Source organism: Haematobia irritans, chromosome 1, assembly GCF_050003625.1.
Source record: "Haematobia irritans isolate KBUSLIRL chromosome 1, ASM5000362v1, whole genome shotgun sequence".
Lineage (NCBI taxonomy): Eukaryota > Metazoa > Arthropoda > Insecta > Diptera > Muscidae > Haematobia > Haematobia irritans.
Window position 1 is genome coordinate 100,402,861 of NC_134397.1, and position 23,709 is coordinate 100,426,569.

The following is a 23,709-nucleotide window of genomic DNA, read 5'->3' on the forward strand; positions in this document are numbered from 1 at the left end:
ACAATACTCTACTTCATAGGCCACAAAATCTGCAGCCTACTGACACCAATTCTAATGCGAATGCTACACCGCTTCCGTCTTCCTCGATTTCCTTACAGTCATTCATCGGGCAGCGGCATAGTTCATTCGTGTTTCACTTCGAGTTCTAGGGCTGTCTTATTAGGAACATCAGTTGTGAAAGTCTGCCACAGCGGTTTGTCGTATACGGCTCGAGCATTAGTCGACTCGGGTTCAGAAGGGACTTTTATTTTACAAAAACTATTCAACATGTTGAAACTTCCTTTTAGACGTACCAGCGCCAAAATTTCGGGTCTAAATAATACTTTTTCGGCAGCGGTACAAAAGGAATGCTCGTTTGTGCTCGGGTCCAATATCGATGAAAAGATAGAAGTTTTCACGACGGCACTTGTTGTGCCACATCTCTCCGGGAATCTTCCGGCAACTTCTTTTGACACTAGTTCACTTTCAAATCTGCCCACAATTCCCCTCGCTGAACCAAGATTCTACGAGAGCTCCAAAATTGATATCCTGTTGGGGGCAGATATCCTTCCGTCCATTTTGCTTCCTGGCCTCAAGCGACAAATTTGTGGCTCTCTTATGGCCCAGGAGTCAGTATTGGGATGGATACTGACGGTGCCTATTCCGAACACCGGAACAAATTCATCTCCTATTGTTTCATACTTCTGTGAAATCTCACTCGATAAGGAGATTTCACGCTTTTGGGAGGTGGAAGACCTTCCAAAGAGAAATTTTGCTTCTTCATCAGATACATTCTATGAGGAATTATACAATCGTACTACAAGAAGAGATAACGAGGGGAGATATATTGTATCTCTCCTATTCAAGGAATCATTTCCAAAAGATATCAATATTGATCGATCTCGAAAAATTGCAATGGCCCAATATTTTTGGAATGAGGCCCGTCTAACTCGTCCACTTTCTTTTAAAACGGAATACGATAGCGTTCTGGAAGAATATATCACCCTTGGCCATATGGCGAGGGTTATCCCTTATGCGGATTCTGATGATTCGAGAAGCTACTACCTTCCGCATCACGCGGTTATTATACATTCTGTGGGGAATTATACAATCGTACTACAAGAAGAGATAACGTGGGGAGATATATTGTATCTCTCCCATTCAAGGAATCATTTCCAAAAGATATCAATATTGATCGATCTCGAAAAATTGCAATGGCCCAATATTTTCGGAATGAGGCCCGTCTAACTCGTATACTTTCTTTTAAAACGGAATAGGATAGCGTTCTGGAAGAATATATCACCCTTGGCCATATGGCGAGGGTTATCCCTTATGCGGATTCTGATGATTCCAGAAGCTACTACCTTCCGCATCACGCGGTTATTAGCCCCGAAAGCGCTACTACTAAAGTCTGAGTAGTATTTAATGCTTCGGCCCCAACATCCAATGGGGTAAGCCTAAACGATATATTGCATACTGGTCCCATTTTACAGAATGAGCTCATAATACCCATTCTGAATTGGCGGTTGTTCCGATTCGTATTCAATGGCATATAACCAAGATGTATCGCCAAATTCTTGTCGATCCCACACAAACGTCCTTCCAACGTATACTTGTCCGAAAGGATCCACAAGATCCTTTAGATACTTTTGAACTCAAAACAGTCACTTTCGGTGTAAATTGTGCGCCCTATTTGGCGTTCCGCACCATTTTACAACTGGCAGATGATGTCGAGACTAGGTATCCCAAAGCTAGCAAAATTCTTAGAAGCTCAATGTATGTGGACGATGTTTTAGTCGGCTCCCATACAATTCCCGAAGCGGTTGAGTCTAGAAACCAGCTGATTTTAGCATTGAAGTCAGCAGGTTTTCAAATGCGGAAATGGACTTCAAATTCTAAATCCATTTTAGCTGACATTCCATCTTCTGATTTGCTTAATGCTGATTTTTTAGAATTTGACTCTTGGCATTCGTTGGAATGCTCTGTCCGATTCATTTTTCTTTGTTGTCCAGGAATTTCCACCCACTTGCTCGTACACGAAACGGGAAGTATTATCCCAAATTTCGAAATTATTTGATCCAGCTGGTTGGTTGGCACCGTACATCATAGTAGCTAAAATAATTATGCAGCAAGTGTGGGTTGATGCTACGTGGTGGGATGAAAGGTTGAATCTAGAGACTTTGAAAAAATGGATAGCATTTCAAACCAACTATTCCCACGTAAATTCCATCAAAATTCCTAGATGGTTCCAATATTGTCCTAGCAGCATCGTACAACTTCATGGGTTCAGCGATGCTTCAGAAAAAGCGTACGCTGCTACTTTATACATCCGTGTGAAAAATAATGAGTCCGTAAGTACACACCTGGTAGCTTCTAAAACCAAAGTTGCACCAATCAAAACATTGTCGATTCCACGACTAGAATTATGTGGTGCAACATTGCTATCTGAAATGATATTGTTCCGCAATTACAAATCGATAAATTTTCATTGCATTGTTGGACAGATTCCACCATTGTATTATCGTGGTTAGCAAAACCTTCTTGCTTTTGGACTACTTTTGTAGCCAATAGAGTTGCCAAAATAATTCAAGTCGTTTCGCCTTCCAAATGGCACTATGTTCCATCCGAACATAATCCTACGGATTTAGCAAGCCGAGGTATTTCTCCACAAGACTTAGGCGAAAATGATCTGTGGTGGCAAGGCCCAGAATTCCTTAGAAATACTGAGGATAACTTTCCAGTATATCACAACACAGAGCATATTGTTTTGGAAAGAAAAAACATAAAAGTTAACATCTCCTTTTTCACCAATTTTGATGATGTTTTAGATAACTTTCCTCACTTCCGAGAGCAATTGGAGTAATTGCTTATATATACCGATTTCTCTATCCTAAATACCGACAAAGCTTTCACAGGACCAGTAAAGATATTTCTACCTTTGAAGTCCTTTTGGTCCATAATAGACTCCAAATTATGTGCCAGAAAGCGTGTTATCCCAATGAATACATGGCACTATCCACAAAGAAAAATATCCAAAAATCTAGTTCACTATTAAACCTTAATCCATTTTTGGACAACGAAGGTATAATGCGTGTCTGTGGTCGTCTCTCGGCTTCATCGGCTTTAACGTACAATGAGAGACATCCAATCATCTTGCCATATAATTCTCAATATTCTCGCCTCCTTGCAAGGTTTATCCATGAAGGGAAACTTCATGGAGGCAACCAACTGGTACTTAAATTGATCAGGTCACAGTACTGGATACCCAAGGCAAAGAATTTGATAAAAGCCACTACAAATAAGTGCAAACCATGTGTACTCTATAGGCGTAAATGCCAAACGCAGCTAATGTCCGCCTTACCACCTCAACGACCAGAGTTTACTCGCCCTTTTACCCATACCGGAGTAGATTTCGCCGGTCCTTTTAACATTAAGTCATATTCTGGTCGAGCGTGTCGCATTTCAAAAGGATACACTTGTGTCTTTATTTGTTCTTCCACTAAAGCGATACATTTGGAAGCCACGTCCGAGCTTTCAACCTCCGCCTTTTTGGCCGCTTTCAGCAGATTCGTTTCCCGCCGTGGTTGCCCATTACATTTGTATTCCGACAACGGGACCAACTTCGTCGGCGCATCCAGGAAACTAGCGAAAGACTTTCTACAAACTTCACAGCAATCTGTCACATCCAATTATGCACACCAAAAATTTTCTTGGCATTTTATCCCTCCAGGTGCTCCACATATGGGTGGTCTCTGGGAGCGGGGGTAAAAAGCTTCAAGATTCACTTTAAAAAAGTTGCTTTAAACTTTAAACATGAAGAATTTCAAACACTCTTTTCCAAAATTGAAGCTTGTCTTAATTCACGTCCACTTTCCCCCTGCTCCAAAGAGCCATCAGACCTATACGCCCTTACTCCTGGGCATTTTTTAATAGGCTCGCGGACAACAGAGTCCGAGTTGCAGAAGTCAAGACACAAAAAGGGATCATAACCAGGCCAATCACCAAACTCGTTGTACTCCCATTTGAAAATACGTCATAAATAGCACTTTCGGCAATATCCCCGATTCGTATTTCCGACTTCTAATCAACAACAATCACCAAACTCGTTGTACTGCCATTTGAAAATACGCCATAAATAGCACTTTCGGCAATATCCCCGATTCGTATTTCCGACTTCCAATCAACAACAATCACCAAACTCGTTGTACTCCCATTTGAAAATACGCCATAAATAGCACTTTCTGCAATATCCCCGATTCGTATTTCCGACTTCCAATCAACAACTTCTTTTTGTTTTATAGTTCCATAATCCCTGCTAAGAAAATGTCACCTAAAATCAACAGAGACCATCGTGGACAAAAAAGGACTTCTACATATATCTGCCGGTTATGTAGGCAATCCCATCCGTTGCGAAAATGTAAGCGTTTTCTGACTATGAACATTACGAAACGCAAAGATACAGTTCAAAAATATGGCTATTGTGAAAACTGCCTGGCACATGAACATTCCGGAAATGCGTGTTTCACTACGACTGGATGTCGGTATTGCAAAAATGATCATCATAGTTTGCTCCATGCCCATCCAAGATTGCAGAATACTCAAAAGAAAAACACATCATCTTTGTCTAAAAAGTCTTCTGTGAAAACTGAAAAAGCTACAGTATCTTCTACACCATCGACGGCATTTAACTCAGCAAGCACAACCCTTTCAGCTATACTGAAACAAAATGCGGTCACTCTGCTTCCAACAGCCTTGGTTTCTGTTTCTACAAAAAAGGGAAATTGTGTTCTACGTTGTCTACTGGATTCCGGCTCTAATTCTAACATTATTTCTTCGAAAATTGTGGACAAATTGGATTTGACCACCCTCACATTGGAAGAAGAAACTATTTCCCCACTCACATTGACATCCACACATAACTCCGATATATCTATCGATGCTGTTTTGAAAGTTAACAATCGTATATCTATGCATACACCCAGCAAATCGATTCCGCAGTCCTATGTCCAACACTTTTCTAATCTTGTTTTAGCAGATAAAGATTTTTACAAATCTGCTCCTATATCGATCATTTTTCTCGAATTATTAGCGAGGGCTTCCTAAATAGAAGTGGGCTACCCACTGCCAAAAAAACTATTTTTGGTTGGTCAATTTATGGAATATGTCCAAACTAATCTCGCCACTATTATCTAAATTTTAATTGAATTTTTTTTTTGAAGACACTTAACCGAAATAAGCACTGAATCTTGAGAATTAATGCAAACGTGAACTTCCTTAAACTATACTAATAAATTATGAAAAAAAAAAACAATAATAATAATACTATTATTTTAACTATTAAATTTAAAACTAAAAATGCATGAAATTAAAAATTGTAACTAGTTAGTAAAATGAATTATATTTGATATGAGTTTTCATTATCAATATCTTGAAACCGGGCGCTAATGTTTATGCCACATAAACACCTAAATTTTCTTTGCCTAATGAATATTTTTTCTTTAATGCATTCCCTACTGGGACTTTGAGAATGGCCAATTGCCTTAAAGATATATATTGTTACGAATTTGATAATTATAGATTTAAGTTTATTTAAATTAGTTTCCGTTAACTTAAATTTCAAATTGTAACGATAAAATTTCGTTATAGCTTGTTGGAATCATCTATTCATTTTCTAGCACTTTCCTGAATTTCTTTTATGTTCTTTTGTTTGCTTATTTTCATGTAAGTTCTCACTCTCTTTGATAACAACCCCTTTGTTTTGTTATTTTGCATTCTCATTTCATCTCATTGTATATTGTCATTGTTTTTGTTCTTGTAGTAATGCGAGCGCATATCTATGTGAGTGTGTATGTGTTTGGCAGCCACCAGATGAATGACTTAATGGTCGTAGATCCTTCTATCATTGTCTAAGAATGTTCTGGCGTTGCCAGAATATTGTAGTGCTACCAGAATGTTCTCGAATTGCCACACCGTCATATATAAAAGCGCTCGCATGCTGCTAACGAGTGAGTCTTAATTAAAGCGTCAAACGAATAACTTCAGTGTGAACGAATTGTAAAGTGTGAAGTCATAGTAAATAAATTGTAGATTGTCGTTATTTAAAAGAACTGTGTTTTAATTGTCGGGTAATTAAAAACGCCTAAATATAAAAACGTAACAATTGGTGTCAGAAGTGGGATAACGGAAAAAAAATCTACAATGAAGTTTAATGAGCTTCGTGTGGAAGACTTAAAAAAGGAATTGAGCAAACTGGAGCTGCCGACAACAGGCAATAAGGCCCAGCTTCAAAAGCGTCTACTGGAAGAGTTTGAACGGCGTAATATGGACATTGCGACGCATGAGTTTGATTATAAGGAAGACATTGATGAATCAATACTCGTCAATACAAGCAGTGTAGAAACTCCATCTGTGGCTTCGAGTGTTGTGGATTACACATCAATGCTCAATGTTTTGAGCAAAATGATGGAAGCAAATTCTAGAAAAATGGAAGAAAAATTCGACGAAAATTCTAGAAAAATGGAAGAAAATTCTAGATTGCAGAAAGAAAATGCCCTACAAATGGAAGCAAGTTCAAGAAAATTGGAAGAAAAATTCGATGAAAATTCTAGAATTCTCAATGAAAAACTACAACAAATTTCTGAAGGCATGGAAAAACGTGTGGACCATATAGAAAATCAAATTGTGGAATTGGATAAGAAAGTTCTTTCTGTGGATGAGAAAATTATGGTTCATGATGAGAAGTTTCTGCACATCGAGAAAAAAATGTCAGAGCTGGAAATTAAAGGTGGTCCAGTGCGCGTCATTGAGGGCTCAAAAATCAAAACTCCTGTTTTCGATGGCTCAACGTCATTTGATGTCTTCAAATTCCAATTCGAAATGGTTGCTTCTAGAAATTTGTGGAATGACGATGATAAAGCAATTGAACTTCTATTGGCATTAAAGGGCAATGCTGCTGATGTGATACAAAGCATTCCCGCTGCTTCTAGAAATAACTATAATGAAGTAATAGCGGCGCTTCAACGCAAGTATGGTGGAGAGCACAAGCAAGACATCTTTAGAATGGAATTAAGAGGTAGAGTCCAGAAATCAAACGAGACCCTACAAGACTTCGCAACAGAAGTTGAGCGGCTAGTGCTTTTGGCATACCCTGGAGAGAATCATCCTCTTATAGATCGTATCAAGATTGAGACTTTTGTGAATGGCATTCGAGACCCTGAGATAAAATGTGCAACATATGCCGCACAAAAAGCTACATTCACAGAAACAGTAACATTTGCACTTGTACAAGAGACTGCGAGATTGCTGGCACGGCCTCAAATTCACAAAGTACGCAGAGTAGAGACCGAGTGTGAAGAATCGAAATCGGTCATTGAATTGGTAAAAGAGGCTCTAAAGCAGATAATGCAAGAAATGAAGCAGCAAGCAAATAAATCTAGAATGAAATGCTATAACTGTGATAGGGCTGGACATCTTTCCCGGGAATGTAAAGCGTGGCGTAAAACGTCGGGGTCAATCTCGCCATCTCCATTAAACAATAATCAGAAGAAGGCGACCACAAAGCCAAGCGACTCAAATTCAAATTTTGCGGATAATAGAAAAGGTGGCAAACAAGTTATTGATCAAGCCTTGACACGACGGCATTGCAATGTAGAAAACAGACGCTACTCGAAGGCTGAACCAAAGGAGACAGTTGTAAATGTCAGGCAGTTACACATCGAATCTGGCACAGACTGGTCAACAGAGCAACGTAAAGATCCCATTCTGAGAAAAATTATTTCGGCAAAACAAGAAAATAAGAAACCCAGCAAGAAAAACATCGCAGCCGAAAGTCCACTTATGAAAGCATACTGGGCTCAATGGGATAGTTTAGTTCTAGTCAATGGATCCCTGCAACGTAAATGGGAAAGCGAAGATGGCAAGAGCAGCCGAAATTTGATCATCGTTCCAGATTCCAAAATAAGAGATGTTTTGGCGGAGTTCCATAATGGTCCCAGTGGAGGTCATCTGGGAATAACCAAAACCGCCGAGAAAGTGAAGCAACGATTCTACTGGGTTGGATGCCAGAAATCAATTGCTGAATGGGTAGCCAATTGCGAGAACTGCATGAAGGCGAAAGGTCCAACAAGGAAAAGTCGAGGTCCTATGCAAGAATATAGACCAGGAGCCCCGTTTGAAAGAATAGCAATGGACGTGGCAGGCCCTTTCCCAGTAAGTGATTCTGGAAACCGTTATGTCCTTGTGGTCATGGATTACTTCAGCAAATGGCCGGAGGTGTATGCAATTCCAAACCAAGAGGCAAAAACGATTGTGGATGTGGTCAACAAAAACTGGATATGTCGCTACGGTGTGCCGTCCGAGATTCACTCAGACCAGGGAAGAAATTTTGAATCGGCCATATTCAAAGAGATGTGTGAATCCCTTGGTATCAAGAAAACGAGGACTACGCCATTACATCCACAATCCGATGGCATGGTAGAAAGGTTTAATCGCACCCTGGAGGAACATCTTCGAAAAGTGGTGGACAACGGCCAGAGGGACTGGGACGAGCATATACCAAAGTTTTTGCTGTCGTATAGATCTGCCATTCATGATTCCACCTCTCGAACACCGGCCAATGTTCTATTCGGAACTGAGTTGAAGTTGCCTGGTGATCTGATATTCGGTGCTAAACCTAATGAGCTCGCCATGGAAGAAAACAGAAACGACATCCCAAACACTTTCGGTGAAGTTCACGAATCAGTGCGCAACAAAATAAAAATGGTCAGCAACAGAATGAAGGCGAGATACGATCGTGCTGTAAATACTGAAGGCTTCCAAGAAGAAGAATTGGTTCTGCTATTTAACCCGCAACGAAAGAAAGGATTGTGTCCTAAACTGCAAACACAGTGGGAAGGCCCATACAAAGTCATCAAGAAGATCAATGATGTTGTATACCGGATTCAGAAGGACGACAGCCCTAGATCAAAGATGAAAGTTGTACATTTGGAACGATTGGCTCCTTACGGAACAGGTTCTGTGCCTGTTCGGGACGAACAGGCTTAAGCGGGAGGCAGTGTTACGAATTTGATAATTATAGATTTAAGTTTATTTAAATTAGTTTCCGTTAACTTAAATTTCAAATTGTAACGATAAAATTTCGTTATAGCTTGTTGGAATCATCTATTCATTTTCTAGCACTTTCCTGAATTTCTTTTATGTTCTTTTGTTTGCTTATTTTCATGTAAGTTCTCACTCTCTTTGATAACAACCCCTTTGTTTTGTTATTTTGCATTCTCATTTCATCTCATTGTATATTGTCATTGTTTTTGTTCTTGTAGTAATGCGAGCGCATATCTATGTGAGTGTGTATGTGTTTGGCAGCCACCAGATGAATGACTTAATGGTCGTAGATCCTTCTATCATTGTCTAAGAATGTTCTGGCGTTGCCAGAATATTGTAGTGCTACCAGAATGTTCTCGAATTGCCACACCGTCATATATAAAAGCGCTCGCATGCTGCTAACGAGTGAGTCTTAATTAAAGCGTCAAACGAATAACTTCAGTGTGAACGAATTGTAAAGTGTGAAGTCATAGTAAATAAATTGTAGATTGTCGTTATTTAAAAGAACTGTGTTTTAATTGTCGGGTAATTAAAAACGCCTAAATATAAAAACGTAACAATATCGATAAATGCATTTTTGTATGTCAACTTCAATTCACCACCTTGTCAAACAATGTCAAAGTACAATTTCCGCAGAAACTAAAAAACCTCTGTTCTGTTCAAATTTACGATTCAAACTGGTAAGACCTTTATTCAGAAAATAAATCCAATATTATTCCTCACATCTGAAATCCATTTGCGGTTTTATTCTTTTCATTCCATCATCTGAATATTGGTTTCTTTCTTACTCATAATATCATCCGGAGTACAAAGTCAACTACTATTCAAAATAGTTGTGGACTTTGTTTTGGCTCATGAGATTCTCCCTCCAACAGATTGATTGGTCCCACATACATAAACACGAACACAGTCAGCCCGATACCACCACCCTCATCCTATACGAACACCGACGGCCCGACACCATCGTCTTCATCGTATACGAACCCCGATATCATCGTCATCACCGTGCACCAACACCGTCGACCCGACACCGCCCATCGTCGTGTCCAATCAATTTATCGTTCAACACCGCATCCAGCCAATTCACCGACACCGTACGACACCGCATCCAGTCAATTCGCCGACACCGTTCAACATCGTATCTAGTCAATTCACCGACACCGTTCATCATCGTATCCAGTCAATTCACCGACACCGGTTCATCATCGTCAAGCAACATCGCCCATACATCAACCAGCATTACCCCAGTCTGCGCCATCGTCTGACCCAGCTCAACCTACATTTCATAGTCACAGCCCCATCAGTCGTTATCACCCATTCAGCCCACTCATTGTCCTTACCCAAAACTGTATTTTATATAAATAAGAATTATCAACAAAACCCACTAAAAGAGAAAAAGTAGTGTGTTAATATTTAAGGTTTGTGGATCCTTAAAAGGTAATCCTGGACGGCCACTGGCCTACCTCAGCCCACGAAGAAAACTACGTTACACTTACACAAAAAGCAGGACACTCACACAAGAGGTGTTTAATTGATTTCTTTTCCTCCACATCATTACAGCTTATACAATAGTTATTATACTTCGCACCTATAGTTTTTGCAAATTCGCCTATCAGGCAGCGATCCGTTATAGCAGATATCAGGAGTGATATCTGGTGTCTCGAGAACACTAGCATATCTAGCGTGCGGTTTAAGTTTAAATGGGGCCATATTTGCTTGGTGTCGTTACAACCCTTGCAATTCTCCCATCGAATATTGGCCATCATAGCAGCCTTCTCACGCAGTAAGAGCTTGCAGGTGGCCAGAGACATACCAACAGATTCTAGTTCCCCTGGTATGTAAGGTAGTTCCTAGCCTTTCTAACACATCCGCTTCGCAGTTCCCCGGTATGTTCCTATGGCCAGGAACCCATATTAGGTGGATATTGTACTGCTCAGCCATCTCGTTGTGAGATTTGCGGCAGTCTATGGTCGTTTTCGAGTTAAGGAACACAGAGTCCAAGGATTTTTTTGCAGGTTGACTGTCTGAGTATATATTAATGCCAATATTTGTTGGAACATTACTTCTCAGCCAATTCACCACCTCTCTTATTGCCAATATTTCAGCCTGAAAAACACTACAGTGATTAGGTAATCTTTTCGCTATTCGAATTTCCAGATCTTTAGAATATACTCCGAACCCCACTTGTCCATTCAAGTTGGAGCCATCAGTATAGATATCTATATGTCTTTTATTCCCCGGGGTGTACACCACGCCCCACTGTTGGGAATTAGAGTCCCAAACTTTTTGTCGAAAAGTGGTTTTGCCAGGGTGTAATCCACTACGTTAGGCACATCTTGCATTACTTTGAGGACCGAACTGTGACCGTCACTTTTTTCCGACCACAGCTATAGCTCGCGTAACAGCCGTTGTTGCAGCTGACTGTTTGGCCAAAATGTCTAAAGGCAATAGATGCAGCATGACATTAAGGGAGTCTGTTCCTGTCTTACTAAATGCGCCTGAGATACATAATCTCGCCATACGCTGAACTTTATCTAAACAAGTCGGTTTCTGAAGTGTCGGCCACCAGACTACAACACCATATAGCATTATAGGTCTAACTACTGCCGTGTATAGCCAATGCACAATTTTTGGTTTTAGTCCCCACTTTTTCCCTATTGGCATTTTGCACGAGTACAAAGCTACCGTGGCTTTTTTCGCCCTTTCTTAAATATTAAGCCTAAAATTCAGCTTCCTGTCCAAAATAACACCAAGGTATTTTGCACACTCACCAAAGGGAATTTCAGTACCCCCTAAGGAAATGGGCCTAACCGTGAGATTTTTGCGATCTTTGCAGTACATGACTAGTTCTGTCTTTGCTGGATTTACCCCAAGACCATTATCTTTCGCCCATTTCTCAGTCATCCGGACAGCTCTCTGTATAATATCTCTGATTGTGGATTGGAATTTTCCCCTGACTGCTTGCGCCACATCATCTGCGTATGCCACCACTTTTATCCTTTCTTTTTCTAGGGAAACCAGAAGGTTGTTTATAGCAACATTCCAAAGAAGAGATGATAGAACTCCTCCTTGGGGAGTGCCTCTGTTCACATACCTTTGTATGTTTGCTTGCCCTAGTGTGGCTGAAATACGTCTCTTTATTAGAAGTTCGTCTAACAGCCTAAGTATACCTGGATCAACATTCAGAGTTGTCAGTCCATTTAATAGCGAGCTCGGATGGACATTATTGAACGCCCCTTCGATGTCTAGAAACGCCACGATTGTGTATTCTTTGACAGATAGTGAGCTTTCAATAAAGCTGACTAGTTCATGGAATGCGGTCTCAGTAGACCTGCCCTTCGAGTATGCATGCTGTCGTTTCGAGAGCAAACTTGAATCCACGCTAGTTCTACGATACAAGTCTATAATCCTCTCCAGGGTCTTAAGTAGGAATGAGGATAAGCTGATTGGTCGGAAATCCTTCGCACTCGAGTGAGAGGCTTTTCCCGCTTTAGGTATGAAGGCGACTTTTGTTTCCCTCCACTTTTCTGGAATATATGCTAATAGTCTTTTTACACTTAAGTACATTTATCGAGAACGAACGGAAACTACACACAAAAAAAATTTTTCTGATTCAATCACGAAATTAATTGATCCAATTAATTTTTAATTGAAATGTCTTCAATCATAGAAATGATAGTATCAATTAAAAAATTAATTGAAGGTCAATTAAAAAGTTAATTGATCCAATTAAAAAATTAATTGATACTATTATTTTTGTGATTGCTTTTTGTTTCAATTAAAAATTTGTTGAATCAATTACATTTTTAATTGAATATTTTTTAAAACTCAATTACAATTTTAATTGGAAAAATTTTCTTGAAATTTTTTTGTGTGTATCGAAAAATGAAATATTGCGTTTATATGTTCAACATCTAACATTTTGCATAATTCAATTTGACATTTCTCTTGTGAAAAAAAATGTTTGCTTTTAATAATTAAAATCTGTTAATTTTAAAGGTCTATTTATTCTGTAATTCGCGGTTTTAGTAAACAACAGTAACTAGTATTTATGCAGTTGGTAAAATTAAGTGCAATATAAAGATGACGATGGAAATATTTTAGTAGCCCCTTATATCCTGTGACCAAATCAATTTACGCCCACATCCTGATTTTTGAATAATATAAAAATATAAGGGTTTCAAGCAAAACGTATTATCAAATAAAATAAATATTATTTCAATGACAAATTGGTTTAAAACTTTGCGGTTTATTCACTATTACTATATGACTTGTTGTGGCAGACTCAAGCTGCAACGAAATTGGGGATTGTTTCAGCCTTCTACGCAATTCTTCAATATGCATTGAAACATCTCAGAAGTGGATACCAACGGTCTCTTAAATTTTGTCCACATTTGGGAGGTGTCCAGTCCAGGAGTAATTCCATCAGGTCCGGGGGATTTGAATGGTCCAAAGCTATTTAAAGCCCATTTTATTCTAGATTCCGACACAATTTCCTCGATAGGAAATGACAGCTGAGCCTCTGTTACACCGCCAGAACATGGTTCAACTATCTGAATTCCGGGGAAGTGTGTGTCCAAAAGTACCTCCAACGTCTCCTCACTGGACGTTGTCCAATTTCCCTCCGATGTTTTAATGAAACCTGGAGCGGTGTTAGTGGATGCTAGTACCTTCCGTAGTCTGGAAGCCTCGGACGTATTCTCAATACTGCTACAGTAATCATCCCAAGAGTTTTGTTGAGACCTTCTCCGTTCTCGTTTATATGCTCTCAGATTCATTTTGTAAGTGTCCCAATCCTCCGGAGCTCTTGTGGACCTTGCTTTATTAAAGACCTTCCTGCAGGATTTCCTCATATTACTTAACTCCATAGTCCACCATGGCGGCCGATTTTTTCCCCTTGCCTTTCCTCTAGGGCAAGCAGCTTTCAGTGACATGTTGAAGGCCTTAGTAATCCGCTCCACTGCTTGTTCGATATTTTGCACAGTGCTCATATTTGTCTCTGGGATGTGTACCGGATTGACCCGATGAACCCCATCCATTGGCCAGCGGCTGCCACATCAGTGTACGTGTTGTTTCGTTCGTCTTTTTGTGTTGGAGAAGGTGCATCCCGGGGAGCCTTCTCCTTTTGCTGTTGGCCCGAGTCGGGATAGAGGAGAACCCCGGACCATGGTATTGTTCAGTCTGCTGAAACCTGATCCACCACCGTTCGGTTTCGGTCAGGTGTAACCGGTGCTTGGAGTGGGTGCTTACCGGAACTGCTAAGGCTTAACATCGTTGCGGGAGTATAGTCATACTGACTACGTGGCAGGGTGCTGTGCCAGCGATAACAGCAGTGGGTCGTCTGACTATGCGACCTCCCCGACATCTCCCGTACAACAATATTCTCCGCCGCAGCATCTTACACCCAATATTGTTGTTCCAGTTCCGGATAGTGCATCGTTTTTGCAATTTAATTTTTAATTGATACTATCATTTCTGTGATTGAAGACATTTCAATTAAAAATTAATTGGATCAATTAATATCGTGATTGAATCAGAAAAAAATTTTGTTTTGTGTAGAAACGCCACGATTGTGTATTCTTTGACAGATAGTGATCTCAATAAAGCTGACTAGTTCATGTAATGCGGTCTCAGTAGACCTGCCCTTCGAGTATGCATGCTGTCGTTTCGAGAACAAACTTGAATCGATGCTAGTTCTAAGATAAATATCTATCATCCTCTCCAGAGTCTTAAGTAGGAATGAGGATAAGCTGATTGGTCGGAAATCCTTCGCCCTCGAGTGAGAGGCTTTTCCCGCTTTAGGTATGAAAACGACTTTTGTTTCCCTCCACTTTCCTGGCATATATGATAAGTTGATACATCCTTTATATATCGCCGACAACCAGGGGATAATTTTGTCAGTTACTGCTTGTAACTCCGCCGGAGTAATTCCATCAGGTCCGGGGGATTTGAATGGTCCAAAGCTATTTAGCTCCCATCTTCTTCTAGTTTCCGATACAATTTCCTCGACGGGAAACGACCGCTGAGCAACTGTGGGACCGCCACTACATAGTTGAACCGTCTGATTTCCAGGAAAATGTGTGTCCAATAGTACCTCCAGCGTCTCCTCACTGGACGTTGTCCAATTGCCTTCCGACGTTTTAATGAAACCTGGAGCGGAGTTGGTGGATGCTAGAACCTTCCGTAGTCTGGAAGCCTCGGACGTATTTTCAATACTGCTGCAGTAATCATTCCAAGAGTTATGCTGAGCCTTTCTCAGTTCTCGCTTGTATCCTCTCAGATTCTTCTTGTAAGTGTCCCAATCCTCAGGGACTCTGGTGTACTTTGCCTTGTTAAAGAGCTTCCTGCAGGATTTCCTCATATTACTTATTTCCGTAGACCACCATGGTGGTCGATTTTTTTCCCTTGGCTTCCCTCTAGGGCATGCAGCTTTCAGTGAGATGTTGAAGGCCTTAGTAATCCGCTCCACTGCGTGTTCGATATCTTGCACATTTCTCATATTTGTCTCCGTTATTTCCGATATCATCATGTTGAACGATTCCCTATACCTATTCCAGTCAGCTTTCCTAACATTTGGCGGAAATATTGTCTTGGTGATATGAACATCAATTTTGAAACTGATGTAGCGCTGATCTGAGAAGCTGTGTTCACTTAAAACCTGCCACTCAGATATCATTTCATTCAGTTCTTGCGAGGCCAAGGTGATGTCCAAAACCTCTTGCCTGTTTTTAGTGACAAAGGTTGGGGCATCTTCCTTGTTGCAAACTACCAGATTAGTACGCAAAATAAACTCTATTAGCGACTCTCCCCTTGCATTAGTATCTCTACTTCCCCATATACTATGATGCGCATTCGCATCGCATCCAATAATGAGTTTCGTCTTTGTTTTCAGTGACTCCTCCACTAAGGTCTTAACGGCATATGGAGGCATCTCCCTGTCATGTCCCATGTAGACCGAAGATACCCAATATTTGCATTTGGCTATTTCTAAATTGGCAACGACAGTGTCTGTATTGCACATTGAAGGTAGCAGAAACAAGTTGAGCTCGTTTTTAGCAATTATACAGGCTCGATTTACATCATTACCAGTATACTGCAATAGTTTGCACCCCGGAGTACTTAATTCACATATTTTGCTTCTATAAACATATGGTTCTTGAATAAGAACTATATCTATGTCCCCTTTCATCAGGAGAACTTTTAAGACAGCACATGCAGCATTACAATGACGAAGATTTATCTGGAGGATCCGTAGGACCATCGAGATTTTCAACAACCGTCACATCAGCCGCTTCAATCGAGTCATCAAGAATGTCCTCTTCAGAGATCTCGGTGACTCTCGCAATAACCATAGGTTCAACTTTGGTGAGTTCTGAGGCAATAGAAACCTCCTCTCGCATACGGTGTCTATCCATGTCTTCAACTTTGGTATCTCCCTCGACAACGCAAGAGGATCCGCTTACTTCTGATTCAGACAGAGGCTTGTCCATTTCTGAATCCTTTAGCTGATCGTTTTTATATACCTTCATTTGGATATAATGAAAGCCATAACATACACGGCCCTGAGACTTTGCTAGATGTGGTAAAGACTGAGTGTTCAATATAAACACTGCATGCCGTCTTGGTCCATCCACTTCATCCAAACGGCCAACCTTCCAATCAGCTGTTGGAAGATCTGGATTGCATCGTTTCAGTGTATTTAAAATAGATTCAGGGTCAGAAGGCTTTGTACGTGCACGCATGTGCTCTAGGTCTAGCCGGTATGTCTTTCTTCTCGACTAACTCTAGAGCAGATCCTTCCCAAACTTCACCAATTAGTATCAGAGCAGCTTTAAAACATTCTATAGACCTCTGGTCCTCAAATGCGACTAGCTTAAATCGTCCTTGATAACAACCAGCCTCTTGGTGTCGAGGATCTGGACTGGGAAACTTTTCCAGTACCTGTGAGTAGACGACAGACAGAGCATTCTCAATTTCCCCCCATTTTTGCTTTGGAACCATACCGTCCAATGCTCCTTTATTAATGATAGCCATCACAAGGTTGTCTTTAGCAACTGAGGCAAACAATCTTTGGAGGATGGAAGCTCATCCGGTGATCGTTCCCTTTTTCCAGCCTCAAGAATTCCTTGAGCCCATTTTCAGGAATCGCTTCGTTTAGCCGACAGCGTGCTTGGGTCGACTAATCCTAACTTCTTTAGGATAAACAAAGCATTTCTGCATTCCTTGAATCTTTTTCGTGATGGATTACATCCTTTTGATGTCGTTACCTTAGAAAAGGTTCGACTTGTCAAATTGTCGCCACCTGTCGACCCGTCTACAGGTCGACTAATTGGGCTTAACTCTTGGTCATTGCCCAAATTTATAACTCCAGTCGATACCCGTCCACTGGGCCCTGAAGTTCGCAACCCAGTGGATGACTTTGAATTTCGCTGCATGGTGGCTTAATATCCCACCACACTTGAAATTCTTAGTAGGTACCTATTACGATGAGTTTATCCACTATTAAAAAACACGTCCGTTCCGTTCGAGGGTTGAATAAGACTCCTCCCCAACCTTGTGGAGAATTTTCCAGCTGCCCACCATTAACATGGATTCAGTAAGGCACACATTACGACGACAGCCTTACATGCCATTTCGACACATATCAATAGGGGACTTAATCAGCCCAAGCCGTGTCATAGGACGGTCCTCGTGACGCTTGACCTATCGAAAGCGTTCGATACGGTCAACCATGCCACATTATTCGAGGACATCGAGAACACGTCCCTACCGCCAGGAACGAATCGTTCTGAATTATATGTGTCGACGCCAGTCGTACGTGGAATTCAGGGACAAGAAGTCAAAACCCCGTAGAATTAAACAGGGAGTTCCCCAGGGCGGGGTGATATCTCCGACACTGTTTAACCTCTACCTGTGCTCGATTCCACCCCCTCCTGACGGCGCACAATCATGACATCCGAGCCCATTGTTGATGACATTTGCGATCGATTAAATGTCTACCTCGCTGATCTTACCAGTTATTTCACTGCAAGAAATTTGAGGATATCTCCCACCAAATCCTCAGCCACACTATTCACTATATGGACGGCGGAAGTACGCAGGCAGTTGAATGTCACAGTCGATGGCGAAACAGTTTCGACAACATATTACCCCAAGATTTTCGGGGTCACATTCGACAGCCTTTATAAGTCGTCCGCCCATGCCACTGTAATTTGTGAAAAGCTCCACGGTAGAAACAAGGTCCTCAAGTCGCTTGCCGGCAGCACTTGGGGTGCGGACAAAGAAACCTTGTTAACTACATATAAGGCAATTGGCCGGTCAGTGGTAAACCATGCAGCGCCAGTGTGGACACCTCAAACGAGCGACACGCAGTGGAATAATATACAGACCTGCCAGAACGCTGCCCTTAGAACCGCAACAGGATGTCTCCGCAGTACAGCCCAGGATCACCTTTATGCGGAGACCAAGATCATCCCAGTGCGTCGACACAACTACATGTTGTCAAAGCAGTACCTCTTATCTTGCCATCGAAGTTGTCATCCGAATCACCATCTTGTGGATAGACAACCTCCACCCAGGAATGTAAGGGTTGATCTTCACCTTCTAGAGCACGAGATCCAGCGTTACAAAAGAGAGCCTCTAGATCAGGCAGCATATCAGACAGGTCTGAACAGGATTCATGAGGATACTGTAGCTGAAGCGGTGAGAAGCTACAAGGTTAATCCTGTTCTCGGAGTCCGACCGCCGCCCATAGCACCGGAGGAGAAAGACCTCCCAACTAAGATCAGGCAAGTGCAGCCGCCTCAATTCATACTTATCAGTGATTGATAGCAGCGTAGCTGACGTCTGTCCCATCTGTAATCAAGGGCCACTTGACACTCGTCACCTTTTTGCTTGCCCAGCTAAGCCTATCCGTCTCACTACCAGATCACTCTGGACACACCCCATCCTTGTCGCAGAGTTCCTTGATCTGGCTACCAGCTGAACTACACAAGCATAGAACAAAATGGATGAAACTACATTAAAAACTGTTACAACAACAACAACTACAAGGGATGGTATTCCACTGTTTTGTCTGCTTTAGTGGACTACAGGTATATATACATTGATACTGAAATCACAATATCTCTTATGAAATATTCTTCTGTAAAAATTGTAGGTATCGTTTCTTGTATATTAATGTTGGGGCTCCTAGAAGATGCAACGATTCCTCCATTTTTGAAAAAAGTAGTTTATATCGCGTGCTTACCGACGGCCGATTAAAACAAAACTCAACAATAATTAATGGCAGAAATATACCTACCTATATAATAGGCGATTCAGCTTTTAAACTTACGGTTTTTAATGAAACCCTATCCATTTTCAACAGAAGCATTTTCTGAAGAAAAATGCTTTAATTACTGCCTTTCAAAATGCCGTCGGGTTGTTGAAAATGCCATTGGTCATCTTAAAGCTCGTTTTAGACGCATTGGAAAAGGTATTGACAACAACCTAACTAACATGAAAAAAATGTAAAGGCTTGTTGTTGTTTACACAATTTTTTAAACGAGAAAAATGGCAGTATTAATGAAAAATGTTTAGAAATGGAGGACCGCGAAATGACAAACAAAAAATCTCAATAAGCTATGATTTCAATATACAAGGAAGAGAAATGGGAAATTTTTTGGCTGAGTATCTGATGCAAACAGAGAAATAAATAAAAATATACACAAGCAGGTAATGTGTTCAAGTTTTAAAAGTGGAAATTAAAAATAAATATGCAAAAAATATAATATACGTGTATTCTTTGCAGGCCATAACATAACATGGAATTCGAACTATACATTCAATGAGAGCATTTCTTGTACAATATTACATAGTTTTTATTTTGTTGTTAAAACAAAAAGCTTAAACAAAAATGAAATTAAAAGTGTATTCAAATTGCTTTAAATAAAAAGTAGAAGTACTGAGAACTATTTGTGTTTCACACAATTTTTAAGGATAAATATAGATTTTTATAAATTCAATACTCTAATATAAAATACAAATACTCTAACATAAATGTTTTTAGTTTTCTTGTTTTTAAAACAAAAATATTAGTCTAAAAAAATTAAATGTATATTTTAATTCTTAAGCACACTATTTAGGAACGTTGTTAAAATAAAATATAATTTTAAATAAACATTCAATATTTAAAATTAAACTCTTTTCATTAATTTAAAGCAACAATTTTTTAAAACAGCATTCCTCTCTGTTTCAATTTCATTTTTTTTCCAGATGCAATTGCTCCTTCTGAATTTTCAGAAGTTCTTCATCGATTTTTTTCTGTCTTCGCATTCCTGTCGCAAAATATTTTCCGTATTTTTCATCACGGTGAGAACATCGTCGTAAGTGTTTTTCCTTTTTCTCCGAGGGGCCTTTTGAATGCTCGGCGCAGAAGAGCATTCAGATGGTGACGACGATGTTTGCGCCCGCTTAGCTCTTGAAACTGGTGGTTCATCTACCGTCTGGGAGAATAGAAATTCATTTTCGTAATCTTTGTTGCATGGCAAGTGGACTAAGACACCATCCCACGGCATGGAGTCCTGGGGCGTAGATGGGGGACAGTTGCTGCAGACTGACAGTTAAAGGGCCCAGTGGGGATAGCATATTAGAGCCACCTTGTCTTGGGTGCTACACACGGCACCAGATTTGCCGTTGCCTCAAATGAGGTTAATATTGGTTAGTTATTAAATTGAATTATTTATAATTGTTTTAATTTTTGGGGGAAATTTATTATGATTTTTTTTTGTTTGGTTCGACGCAGTGGAGTGGCCGACCGAACAGGAAATAAAATGTGAAAGTTGACAGGTATTCGGGCAGGGTTGACAAAAGTGGTGCCAAGTTACAGAGTCGTATGCGGTGGGGTACATACAACACTGTAAAAGCGAATGGGCCTGTTGGAAAGGAAAATGGAGGGTAAACACGAAAATTGTTGCTAGCTATTGATATATAGGAAAGTAAATAAAAACAAACATGACGGGAACAAAAATGGGGAAAATGGCTGGAGCGTCAGGTTGGGCCATATAAAAGGGCTAGACGCCATATAGACGATCATTCTCGCCAGTAAACTTAGTCAGTGTCGGTGACAATATTTGTGACCCAGTCCAGAAGAAGTATCAACTCTGGTTCATTGGTGCCAGAGGTGAACCCTGCCAACATTTTTTGAATTTGGGGGCGCTTCTGAGAATCCCCAGTACGTCGAAAACAATCATATACGATATCAAAAACTCGTCGGAAAAGCGCCGTCACTATTGAGAAGTTGTACCACGCCAAGTTACTACAAAAAGGTTTCGCATGAGTGCAATTATTAGGTGCCTTTATAGATCAATTTAGAACGACGCCAATAAGAGACCCTCCAAACAATCAGAAAAAGCACATTTTAAGATAGTGGTAAAAGAATCATTGTGGTCGAGTAAAACACGTTTGTTTAGATATTTATTAATTTGATTAATCATTTACAAATTCTTAAAAATATAACATTTATACCACTATCACATCACATTTAACATAATTTTTTGCATTAATGATGATGTAGAGTTACATGTAGCAGCGTCTATCAGCCAGTGTTTTTATTCGATGGAGGCAGCGTGTCTGTAAAATATTTGAAAAACAATCACTTTATTCCATTTGGAAAATCAAAAATTGTTCACCAATATACCTTTCACAATTTTAAGCGTAAAATCTATGTTTTCATAACTTTATTTTCGTTTTTATTTAAATAAAATATAACAAGCTGGTTGCGCTTGGCGTTTCACAAAAAATAAAATGGCTTTTGTAAAAGTAGTGATGGCAAAATACATGTATGAAGTACATTTTGTACTTCCTGCCAAGCCGCGATTTATGCAACAAAGTGGCAGCAGTTTGATGCTGGAAAATAAGAAAGTAAACGATTAATTACTGGCGTGAAAATTCACATGAAATTTAAATATCAAATATAATAGTTTTATTATTTTAAACATAAAAAGGGAAAACATATAATCTACAAAATTTAACATTTTTGCTAACAGAAATTGTTGAATATATAATTTAGGCTTAAAATTGTTTAGTTACATATATCTTTTTTGGTAGTTGTTAGGGAATTGTAAATTAATATTATATTCGTTTAAAGGATAATTAATACCAAGTAGGGAAGCGTTGAATTTGTCACAAAGCGTCTAGACAGTAGAGTTAAAATTTAATTTATTTTGTTCTTTTTGGGATCGCTAAGTGTTAAGATCCCCCAAACTTAATTAAGAGAGCTCTTTTAGTTAGGAATTCGTGATACAAATAATTTTTGCGAGCCGTTAAAGGGCTAAAAAAAACCAAAACACATCTGGAGTTTTAACATATGCAAATCTGAGCCAATGGCTCACTTTAATAATTAAAAAATTGGTGTTAGTTGTTCAATATTTTGTTTTGTCAGTGTCAATATTTTGTTTATAAAAAAGAGAATTTTTAAAGTTGTTGTTTTATGTCAATAGTGATAAGTTTTTGAATGTTTTTAATAATGACAAAATAAATATGTTTGTAATGTTTTGTGAAATCGAAATTATGATGTGTTAGTCTTGTTATTATGAGGAGGTGAACTGAGTGGTAAAGGCATGTGAGGTGAGTGTGTGGGATAAGGGGTTCTTGCAAAAGTAAGGTAATTTAGGACAACAAGAACCATGGAAGGGAGGACAAAGTGCGGGAGCAAAAGATCAAGCTCCCACCGTCAAATAGTGTATTTCGTGTTGATAATCGTTTTTTTTTGGTCTGTTTGATATGTCAATGTTTTCAATTAGTGTTCGTCCCTCTGGGCTAAGGTTGGTGGGTTGGAACCGTCTGAGGTATGTGCCGCGAGCTGTCGGAAGCCACCTTAGCGCCATTATATGGGGTCACGCAACAGTATGGCGCCCAAAGAAATGACTGAAACCCAAGATCTGAGAAGCTGTGTTCACTTAAAACCTGCCACTCAGATATCATTTCATTCAGTTCTTGCGAGGCCAAGGTGATGTCCAAAACCTCTTGCCTGTTTTTAGTGACAAAGGTTGGGGCATCTCCCTTGTTGCAAACTACCAGATTAGTACGCAAAATAAACTCTATTAGCGACTCTCCCCTTGCATTAGTATCACTACTTCCCCATATACTATGATGTGCATTCTCATCGCATCCCATAATGAGTTTCGTCTTTGTTTTCAGTGACTCCTCCACTAAGGTCTTAACGGCATATGGAGGCATCTCCCTGTCATGTCCCATGTAGACCGAAGATACCCAATATTTGCATTTGGCTATTTCTAAATTGGCAACGACAGTGTCTGTATTGCACATTGAAGGTAGCAGAAACAAGTTGAGCTCGTTTTTAGCAATTATACAGGCTCGATTTACATCATTACCAGTATACTGCAATAGTTTGCACCCCGGAGTACTTAATTCACATATTTTGCTTCTATAAACATATGGTTCTTGAATAAGAACTATATCTATGTCCCCTTTCATCAGGAGAACTTTTAAGACAGCACATGCAGCCTTACAATGACGAAGATTTATCTGGAGGATCCGTAGGACCATCGAGATTTTCAACAACCGTCACATCAGCCGCTTCAATCGAGTCATCAAGAATGTCCTCTTCAGAGATCTCGGTGACTCTCG

At 40.0% G+C, this 23,709-nt stretch overlaps 2 protein-coding genes, 1 long non-coding RNA gene and 1 pseudogene across 3 annotated transcripts; 3 read left to right on the forward strand and 1 right to left on the reverse strand.

Moving 5' to 3' along the window:
• Positions 1-1,540: 1,540 nt before the first annotated feature.
• Positions 1,541-2,510, forward strand: LOC142229387 (uncharacterized). The gene is made up of 2 exons (XM_075299941.1): positions 1,541-1,801; positions 1,932-2,510. Exons 1-2 carry the CDS (start codon positions 1,541-1,543, stop codon positions 2,508-2,510), a joined length of 840 nt encoding a protein of 279 aa, XP_075156056.1.
• A 475-nt stretch (positions 2,511-2,985) lies between these two features.
• LOC142229393 (uncharacterized) lies at positions 2,986-3,968 on the forward strand. Its single transcript, XM_075299950.1, has 2 exons — positions 2,986-3,709; positions 3,829-3,968. Exons 1-2 carry the CDS (start codon positions 2,986-2,988, stop codon positions 3,966-3,968), a joined length of 864 nt encoding a protein of 287 aa, XP_075156065.1.
• A 5,723-nt stretch (positions 3,969-9,691) lies between these two features.
• On the forward strand, positions 9,692-19,850 carry LOC142229402 (uncharacterized; annotated as a pseudogene).
• A 1,667-nt stretch (positions 19,851-21,517) lies between these two features.
• On the reverse strand, positions 21,518-21,961 carry LOC142240560 (uncharacterized). Its single transcript, XR_012723311.1, has 2 exons — positions 21,758-21,961; positions 21,518-21,690 (listed from the first exon to the last, which is right to left on the reverse strand). It is a non-coding gene; the product is annotated as an uncharacterized LOC142240560 (long non-coding RNA).
• Positions 21,962-23,709: the final 1,748 nt, after the last annotated feature.